The following is a 10,268-nucleotide window of genomic DNA, read 5'->3' as shown; positions in this document are numbered from 1 at the left end:
ACGGGAATGTTGGTAGTAATATATAAGTTTTGCATGCATGACGTTCTCGCAAAACCACTATTAATAGTTCTCTATCACAGTTTCTGCTCATGTATAAGCCGCACACCATCTATTATGACCTTTCATTACTTAGTCAACTGCGCCTTTAATATTTTTTTTGCGAGCGAGAGCTTGGGAGTGGTGTGAGGGATCACTTAAACCAAATATCGGTGCCTTGCAAGGAAAGGACCACGACGCGGATCCACAGGCAGACGAATAATGTTTATCATTTATCCTCCTCAACCACCTCGTCTGAGACAACGAACTGCTTAGTTTTTAGCCAACGCATCATAATCATCATATTATCTGATCTGTAATGTCCACCCTTTATAAAGAGACAAACATTGGTGTTTATCGTCATTTTAAGGCGAAAGCCTTTAATGCCTCATACTGTCGTTAGCAGACGCGTCGGCAGCCGTGTCGACAGACGCGTCGGCAGGAGTATAGTGAACTAGAATATTCTAGTTCACTGTAGGCAGTAGTGTCGACAGACGCGTCGGCAGATTCGTCCGCCTTCCGGCGTCACTGCTTAAAAGGCTCAAGGTTCCAGCATGCATAAAGGCGCATCTAGTGAATGCATGGGCTTCATAAATAAAATAAAAGGAGTAAAGTCAGGAAAAGGGAAATAAAAATAAAAAAATAAGAAAATAAACAAAAATAAAAAGACAATAAAAATAGGATGTCGAATAAAAATAAAAAAACAACAAAATTAAGAAAAGGAGCAACAAATATATTGTAAACAAAATTATGAAAAATAAAAAAGTAAATAAAAACAAACAGTGGCCAGGAAATGCTTTCACCTTGCAGCACTTTAGAGACCCAAAGTGCCCCCTGAATTTTCATTCCTTTGTCGCTACCGTCGTTGCGCCATACCGTCGTTGCTGCAACCATAACCGCTTGCTGCGTTTGTTATTAAGCCAGCAAGCAGCAAAATGAGCCTTCGTCCCACGAAAAAGACACGTAAGCGCTATCTTGACAAAGATGAACCATTTGTCGTGCCGAACTCCACGGATTACTGGAAAAAGCAGCGAAAACGAGCAGTTCTTTCCGGGGAGACAGCGTCAAGAGGCGATCCTTCAGAACGCGCTCATGGTGCCAGTAGTTCGACCGCGGACAAAACGTCGTCAGTTTCGACATCTGCTCCTTCAGGTGAGCACTGTGTTGAAGGCGTCTACGAGGGCGGCCCCTTTGTAAGTGCTGAACACGCGGGAACATGCAGCCGTGTACCGGCGCAGCCGTCGTCCAGTGCCAGCAGTTCGACAGCGAACACAGGGCCATCTCTCTCGACACCTGCTCCTTCCGGCGGGCGCAGTGCTGAAAGCATCGATGAGGGCACCCTTGAAAGTGGCACTGAACACGTGAAGGAATGCGATCGTGTACTGGCGCAGCCGTCGTCCGGTGTGAATACTCCTGTTTCAGGCTACAGAACCGAAGTGGCCAATGAGGGCATCCCCGGGACTGAGCGCACAGTTGAACCAGTTGAACCTACTTATGAACCGCGTCATCCGTCGCCATCGAGCTCCAGATCTACACTTTCAGGTGACTATGCTGAATGGTCTGATGAGGACATCCCAACTCATGAAAGTGACAGTGAACACCTAGAGGACGACGACACAAGTGGCAGTGAATCTGAGGAGGAAGCCGAAAGCCTAGATTCACTGTTGGATGAAAATGAGCTCCTGGCACCTGGCTTTGCTGACTTAGATTCAGCAACGTTACCTGGCTCTACGACAACCAAGGCAGCTGCAATTGTAATGATCATGGCCTTTGTTGTTGCTCATGGGCTTACTTGGGTTGCTTTGGATGATCTGCTGGCTCTCATTGATGGCCTTTTTGGCTTTAGAGGAAATGTGCTCCCGCGATCAAAACACTTGTTCAGGAAGCTATGGGCTTCAAGAGCAAAGCGGGTCGCCAAGCATTTTTTTTACTGCAGCGTCTGTGGCAACCTGCTCAAGCCAGTGAGTGGGACATCCAAAATGAAGTGCTCTGCCTGTGTCCTGGCAACTGATGTGAGATCACTCAAGGCGAAGGGGAATTTTTTTGTTATTATGGATTTAAAGGAGCAGCTGAAGACTTTGATAGCAAGAACAAAAGCTGCTCTCTACAGCAACCTTGTCAATCTGAAAGAAGATGCTGAAAGATCAACAACGACCCTGAGAGACATCACAAGTGGCAGCATTTGCAGGGAGCTACGCCAGAGTAATCAGCTGAACTGGATGGACCTGACGCTAACTGTCAACACAGATGGAAGCCCCGTCTTCAAATCCTCTTCATCATCAGTGTGGCCCATACAGTTTTTGGTTAACGAGCTGCCACCCAGTCTCAGGATGAAAAACTGTTTGGTTGGTGGCCTTTGGTTTGGAAGGCACCCTGATATGACCCTGTTCATGACGAAATTTGTCGATGAAGTGAACAGAGTGGGTCGTGTTATCTGGGAACAAGCTTCCACGACAATGAGATCAGCAGTGTATGCTGTATGCTGTTGCGTAGATGCTCCTGCTCGGGCTGCCGTTAGCAACATGGTGCAATTCAACGGAATGTTTGGCTGCCCCTGGTGCTACGCCTGTGGAGAACACCTCGAAGGTAAAGTACTCTGATAAGTTCGATGTATTTATTAGGCCACCTGTTGTTATACGAGTATGTTGTTAAATAAAGTCTAAGTAATTCTCTCCCTTGCCTTGCAAGAAGATTGCATATCTTCTGGCAGCAGAACTTTCGCATCAGGAGTGCACATATTAAGTATAGAATTTGCTATAGGTGTAATGGGCATTTTATCTTAAGAAATTGAAGATATAGAGTTTATGCACAATTTGTTTACAGCATAACGGGCAGTTCTGTGCTAATGTTATGCCCTGCACCTTTGACCCTACCCTGAATGAGAGTCTTTTCTTCTAGGTTAGCCAATCCACTGAGTGCCTTTTCATACTTCTGCTGCCCTCACAAGGCAAATATATTGCACATAAACTTCATTCATTCATTTCTTTGAGTTCTCGAAACTTGTCAAAGGGTTTGCCTTTGGTAAATTCTCTCCTTTGCCTTTGCAGCAGTTCTTCATAGCCAACATGAAGACATGTAGATATTGAGAAGACATGGCGAAAGACCTACTTAGTCTTTACTCATAGCTTTTGATTTTATGCTAAAGCTAATGCACTGTACATGCTCGTGTACTTTTAACGTTAACAAGTATGCGTCGTATGTCGGGTACATGCAAACTGATGAGCTCGTGCAGGCAGTTTTCATTGTTCTTCAGCTTCTTGCACAGGCAAAATAAAATGGCCATTGCTGTCGTCATGCTGTGCGGAGCTGTGACTGAACTGTAATCGTGTTTTTGAGTTCACCTTAGAAGGGAAGACTCCTAGGCTGTTTTTGTATAACTGTCAGCTTTTGGAAGCTGTTAGTATCGAAGATGTGCTGCTGAAAATTACGGTATGTTTGGGCCCGTAAATTTTCAGGAAAAAATATATACTAGTGGTAGCCTTAGTTTGTTGGTGACAGTAGTGTATCAGTGGGAAATGTTCTCTTGCTATATTATTTGGTTTGGATTATTGGGGTTTAACGTCCCAAAGCGACTGAGGCTATGAGAGACGCCGTAGAGGGGGGCTCCGGAAATTTCGACCACCTGGGGTTCCTTAACATGCACTGACATCGCACAGCACACGGGCCTCTAGAATTTCGCCTTCAAGAAATTCAGCCACCGCGGCCGGGATCGAACCCGTGTCTTTCATGTCAGCAGCCGAGCGCCGTAATCACTGAGCCACCGCGGCGGGGCTGAACCCTGCTTACCCCACAAGTCACTTGTATTTTCTGCGATGTTGTAAAATCAAAGTCTGTTTATTTCAGGTGGGCAGCGATACATGCAAGCCACGGTGAATGATGAGCGGACACCAAAGGGAATGCTTCGAGAAATGAAGCTTGCTCTTGAAGTCAACGAAGCAGTAAATGGAGTGAAGGGGCCATCGCCACTTGCTCACTTGAAGCACTTCAACGTGGTCTTTGGGCAGACAGTGGAGTACATGCACTGCGTGCTCCTTGGCGTCACCAGGTGCCTCACTGATAACTGGCTTGACTCTTGCAACAGCCAAGAACCCTTCTACATAGGTTGGTATTACTGTACTAATTCGTGTTACGCATACATACAAGCTTCTCAGTTTTGAGGGGTGTGATACGCACCAACGGTGGTAGTTCGGCCTCCTTGTCATCGTTGATGCATGGTATTGATGGAGCATTGAAGCTAGCACAGCACATGTGCATGCAGAGCTTGTGAACTCTAGTGTCCACACTCTGCCTATACACAGTATCTGTGCGGAAAGCAGCCAGCCAGTTGGGCAGGCAGTGCCTGTCACGTGACTGATGGGGCCAGCAGGGCATACGGCATGATTGGCATTCAAATTTCCCAAATTGCTGTCATTAGTAGTTCAGCAAACGTGCATACATTATATCTGTTGTTAGTGCTGCCCCTGGCTTGCACCTCTCATGCCTTTCCTTCCACAGTTGCTTCACTCTTTCCTTCTTTTGCCTAGCTGGAATACACACATATTCTGATTGACATTGAACCCCCCGTAAGAGCGTGCTTGGTTGGTGGTTACGTACTCTGAATGCGGCTTTTTCTAATTTTTTGGGTTGCCACTTTCGAGGTATGGGGTGGGGGGTGTCACAGATGTCTTGCAGCTCTTTTGTTGCGGCAAGCATGAGTTTGACAAGTGTCGCTAGTTTACAGCACCTCCTTGTTCACTGTGAGTGGGGCAGCCATGGTTGTTTGTTTTATCTTGGACGAAATGACACTGCCATCATACATGTTTTAATGGTAGCACTGGCCTCTGATAGGCAAGTGCTCGTTATAACTGTAATCATTATAAGTGGGCTCAACTAGTTATGTCTGATGGTCAAGCATTAACTGCAGTACATCTGCTCTTAGGATTCCTGAACTAAATACCTGTTGTTATCAGGAAGCAAGGTCATTAGGGTAGGCATACCTTTATGATTTGTTCCCAACATGAATGCTTCAGCTTCGTGCTATCTTCATTCTTATGGCACACAGCAACAACATTGCATTCAAAAAGCCACAGGCTCAGTTTGGAATATGCTGCTGTTTAATGGTTTGCAAGCGGTGTTGTTTGGCTGGCTCATTCAATTACTTGCATTTAAATTGCACATCTCTTCCTTTTTGCTTCAGGGCGCCCGACAACATTGGAGCAGCTTGACAACAGGTTGCTTGCCATCAAGCCCCCACACTGCTTCACAAGGCTGCCACGTTCGATTAAAGAACGCTGCCATTGGAAGGCAAGCGAGTGGCGGCACTGGCTGCTGTTTTATGCTGTGCCATGTTGTTTAGGCATTCTTCCCCAGCGGCATTTAAATCATTTCATGCTGCTTGTGGAAGCAGTCTTCACACTTCTTTTGGAAGAGTTGACTGATGAACAGCTGCATCATGCTGGTAAGTTTATACATTTTATTGGCTGTAAAATTGTATTGCATTTATAATGCTACAAAAATGCATTGAACTGCAAATTGCACGTATGTAAGCATTCACAGCGAATTGTACATATGAGAAAGGGAAGTTGTGAAACATGTTTGGCAGCATGACTTCAAATGTACAGTAACTGTGTTAGAATGATAGAGAATGATAGAATAGAGGTGGAATGATATTATGTAAATGGGAGCTATACATAAAGCATGGACCACTCAGCATGTACCACTCGCACATGTCTCACATAAAGTTTGATATAGTAGTAGCGCTCAAAACAGGGACGACAAGATAGAAGAAGATAACACAAGCGCTAGCGCCTGTGTTGTCTTCTTCTATCCTGTCGTTCCTGTTTTTAGTGCTACTGCTTTGTCCTTCCAGTGTAAACACCAACTAGTCCACTGCTTTAAATCATGTAAAGCTGTCATGACTGAGAGTCTATCATCATCATGAATGAATGCACAAACTTTGTTGAGAAGCTCATTCACAAATACAAGTTCTTTGCCGCATGTTCCCCAAAAATATTCAAAGGAGGAATTATTCATCAGTGTTAACTTCCATAGGACGTAACCATGTTATTTTGATGGAATTGCTACTGACCTTCAGCCACTTTTTAGTTTGGTAAACATTAAGATGAGAAACTGGAACCCACCTGGTTTCAAGAAAGAAGATGAAGCTGCTGAAATAAGGGTCCCTTCTTACCTCAAGACTTTTCTTGATAAAAGTGCTGTCTGAATTTCAGAACTCATCCGAGGTCAGGGGGCATTGAACAAAGCTTGCTATTGAACTTAGACTAGTGCTGAAGTTTAAGTTTCTGGAAGTGGGCACAAGGTTATGGTAGGGATTGTGCTGATGCCGCGTTTCCTGATGTTGATGGGACGAAATTGCCAGTTCGAGTAAAGCAGCATATTGATTTAGCAAGTTCGAACTAATGAGCTTTTACTCTATATGATATAAAATTGCTTGAAAATGGTGACATCACAATCCTTTTACCATGCACGCTGTGGCAGTTCCTCTTCAGAAGCAAAAAAAAATAGGCACTCAAATGAATATTAATATGCCTTATACAGTGCAACTAAGCAAGTCTAGCAGTTTTGATTTTGCTTCATTTGTTAGGTATTGCAAGAAATGTTTTGTAAATGGTAAAGCACGCCCGATTTGTTGGAACAGTGGTGTGATAGAGCGCAATCACAAGGAAACACAAGATTAGGTTTTGTGCGGAAATCTTTCACAGTGAGCATGGCTGCTCTTTTGTGCAGGTCGCTTGCTGCAAGAGTTTGTGTCCAGGACAAGAACACTCTACGGCCCACGTATGATGACTTTTAATGTGCACCAGCTGCTTCATCTTGTGACAGCTGCAAAAAACTTTGGGCCTTTGTGGGGGCACAGCGCATTTGTCTTTGAAAGTGGAAACGGCAGACTTGTGAAGACCATAACTGGTGCAAAAGGGATACCAAACCAGGTTGTGGAACGCGCGGTGATGCTGCAACAACTGCAGCTCATGACGACACTGCACATTTTCGAAAGAAAAGTGCAGGAATTCACCAATGCCCTACTGGCTAAGCCTTTAATTGCTGCTGCTACGCATATTGATGGCGCATGTCTTTTGGGCTATTCCAACCGCACGCCTAGCCTGTCAGCGGAGGAGACCAATGCCCTGAATGCTATGTTCAGTCGTGTCATTGCTGTAAATGAACACTTTCGTTTTGCTTTTAAGGGAACAGTGTTGCACAGCAGAATGTACAGAAAAGCGAAAAAAACCAACAGCACAGCAGTGAAAGCATTAGACAATGACTACTTTGTCATTGACAGGATTTTTGAAATAATTCACGACTCTTGTGAAGCCACTAGTGCTGTTTTTTTTTGTAAGAAACTGGTTTGTATAGATAGCACACACAGGCTCCCAGGACATATTAGCGAGTGTTTTTTGTCTTTTATGACTACTCCTTCTGTTTTGAAATTGAGTGACATCCTTGCACCATGCCTTCTGATTGAATTACCGGCTGATGATACAGCATATATATGTGATTTGCCAAACCTTATTGAGCGTGACTGACATCTCAGCTAAAAGAAAGCGACCAATAGAACATGACAAAAGCTGGCCAGAACCAAGAACCTCTTTCAGTGCAGTGGTACAAAACGCAACGTACAAATATGATTGATGAATTTTAAATGAAAAAGCAAAACTGTGGGCTATTGACGGTTGCTTCTGGGGGGCTATGGAGTAACTTCAACCACCTGGGGATTTTTAACATGCACCGACATCGTAGAATGCATAGACAATTTTGCATTTTGGCCTTATTAAAATGCAGCCACTATGGTTCTGATTAGACCCACGGCCTTGGGAATATCATCATCATCAGCCTGCCTACGCCCACTGCAGGGCAAAGGCCTCTCCCATGTCTCTCCAATTAACCCTGTCCTTCGCCAGTTGCGGCCACCGTATTCCCCGCAAACTTCTTAATCTCATCCGCTGACCTAACTTTCTGCCGCCCCCTGCTAGCTTGCCTTCTCTTGGAATCCATTCCATTACCCTTAAGTACTTAAGTACCAGCAGTTATCTTCGACTGAATTTCATATTCACCAAGCCGCCGTTGCAGTTAAAAAATAAAGAAGGAAAGGATTGATGATGATGGATTTTTACAGCGCAAGACAATCTGTGGCCAAATAGAGCCATGTCAAAAGGTTTTTTTTTCTACTCAAGGTGGGGTCAAAGACCCATTTGCCAAGTATTTCATCTTAATTAAGTCGAGCACCAGACCAGGAGAATTTTTGTAGCCATTGTATCACCGATGGGCACCCGGCAGCACTGGGGATGAAACCCCGCACCTTCCGCATGTGAATCAGATGCTGAGACCACTAAGCCACCGCTGCAGTAAAGAAAGAAAGGAAAGGACAGTTGCTGGTGTACAAAATGTCTTGCGGTTACAGTAGTGTTTTCTTCGTCAAACTAGCTTCGGAGAACATTTGGCCTGGTGAAGGAAAAGTGGTGGGTAGGCTAAAATCAGGTGATAGGTTAAATAGGCAAGTATTTGTGTGCCATGTAGTGTGGCTATGGTTTATTGGGTGCAGTTACACTCAGTAAAGTTTGAAACTTGCCAGACGTCCAAGCTTACTTTCAGTAAAATGTGGGAGCCTAGTGGGGTTGAATAGTTAGGCATCTAGCTTCTAATTCAAAAGGTTGAGCTCTATGTCATGGTGCATTCAGTTGCTGTAAAGTGCAGGCTGCTGTACTGTTTCACAAGAAGGTTGAAGATCCTAATGGCCAGTTATACCTCTGTTTTGAAACTAAAGTGTTGAGAGGAATGGCCATTGTAATAATGCGAGTCCGTGGAAGCAGAAGCATTTTCTAATTCTTTGTATCCTATCTGATGGTACACTCCAAAGAGTACATTAGCTACCTAAATTTTGTGCTGTTTAAACTTTTCTGTGCTTTAATTTCTTTTCAATCTTTTGTATCACTGAACTGCAATATGATGGGACCTCATACCGGTTTGTTTTTTGGGATTTTTCGCTTGTGTTGTATGTGTGTGCAATGTGGTTCATGCGCTTTTCATTTTTGTATGTTATGTCCTCTATTTAATTAACCAAATATTGTTTATATGCTTCATACATCTTCTCAGCACTTGGCCTTCCGTGCTTCTGAACTCTGTGCAAACTGTGCTGGTACGACATTTCTGGTCCAGTGACTTTAAAATATTGTCAGTGGACAACGAAGAAGACAGTGCTGTGCTCGTGCAATGAGCGCGAAGAGGACGAAGTGTGATCTGTGCGCTGTTGGCCGGCGGTGGTTCGATTGAGCTGCTGTGAGCTGCTCTCAGCATCCCTCAGTGACTACACATTGTGTGCCTACATTTACGTAACAATATGTTACACAGCTCCCTGAAGTCATTGAACTAGTGTTTGTTTTGTAGTCCCGCGCTCTTTGACGAGATATGACGAAGCTAGATGTTGTGTTTATGTACCGAGAATTCTGAACGAATTGCCAGATGAAGTATATATTCTTGGTTACATCAAGAAATGCATTAAAAAAACATGCTTGGTTCTGTGTAACGTGTTAAAATGTATTAGTCCATATTTCTGTGATATGTATGTGCTACCTATCTGATGTTGATTTTTATTTTGTCCCTTGTTGATGTTGATTTTTCCCAACTTTTGGTTCTCTGCATATGTCAAAGTTAGCTATTGCGTACTCGTCTGCTGGCGTTGTTGGGCCGAGTCCCTGAAGCTATTGGTAGCTTTGACATGCCCACTTCTGGAACTCTGTATTCTTTTCGTGAAATAAAACAAACATTTTGTTCCCTTGCATATGTCAAAGTTGGCTATTGCACACCCGTCTGCTGACTTTGCCAGGCATAGTCCCTCAAGCCATTGATGGCTTTGACATGCCCGCTTCTGGAACTTTGTATTCTTTTCGTACAATAAAACAAACATTATTATTATTATTATTATTATTATGTATTCGGTGATTACTGTTTACGCCTTGTATGTAATCTGTTGCTTTCCAGTGTTGGGGCTTGCCATTATCATGACTAACTGTCCTGTGACGTGACAAAAGGAATGTATTATACATAATTACACCTTGACGGCTGAACTGCAGGTAGGCCATATACCTAACGGTTAGTAATGACTGCTAAATGCTGAGGTAGCACAACTGTACTGCTACGGACTATAACTGGTTCAACATAATGGAAACCGCGTCTGTGTTGTCTCTCTCATAATCCTGCCCTCGTGCGCTGCTGTTTTCCACAATTGAACCCTGCTG

The 10,268-nt window shown here is 44.0% G+C and overlaps 1 protein-coding gene across 1 annotated transcript; it reads left to right on the top strand.

The window, feature by feature from the left end:
- Positions 1–971: 971 nt before the first annotated feature.
- LOC149330366 (uncharacterized) lies at positions 972–7,858 on the top strand. Its single transcript, XM_089559408.1, has 4 exons — positions 972–2,622; positions 3,880–4,137; positions 5,213–5,473; positions 6,763–7,858. The coding sequence occupies exons 1-4, from the start codon at positions 972–974 to the stop codon at positions 7,557–7,559; spliced, it is 2,967 nt and encodes a 988-aa protein (XP_089415534.1). The 3' UTR covers positions 7,560–7,858.
- Positions 7,859–10,268: the final 2,410 nt, after the last annotated feature.

This window comes from Amblyomma mixtum, chromosome 9 (genome assembly GCF_055824585.1).
Source record: "Amblyomma mixtum isolate Tamu chromosome 9, ASM5582458v1, whole genome shotgun sequence".
Classification (NCBI taxonomy): Eukaryota; Metazoa; Arthropoda; class Arachnida; order Ixodida; family Ixodidae; genus Amblyomma; species Amblyomma mixtum.
Note: the sequence above shows the minus strand (reverse complement) of the source record. Positions and strands in the feature narration are given on the sequence as shown.

What these genes read in the sequence shown, in the direction of transcription:
- LOC149330366 (XM_089559408.1), top strand. Translation starts at nt 972, where the DNA reads ATGAGCCTTCGTCCCACGAAAAAGACACGTAAGCGCTATCTTGACAAA. An exon ending in CCAAGAACCCTTCTACATAG is followed by an intron (nt 4,138 to 5,212) that starts GTTGGTATTACT and finishes TTTTTGCTTCAG; the next exon opens with GGCGCCCGACAACATTGGAG. An exon ending in TGAACAGCTGCATCATGCTG is followed by an intron (nt 5,474 to 6,762) that starts GTAAGTTTATAC and finishes TCTTTTGTGCAG; the next exon opens with GTCGCTTGCTGCAAGAGTTT.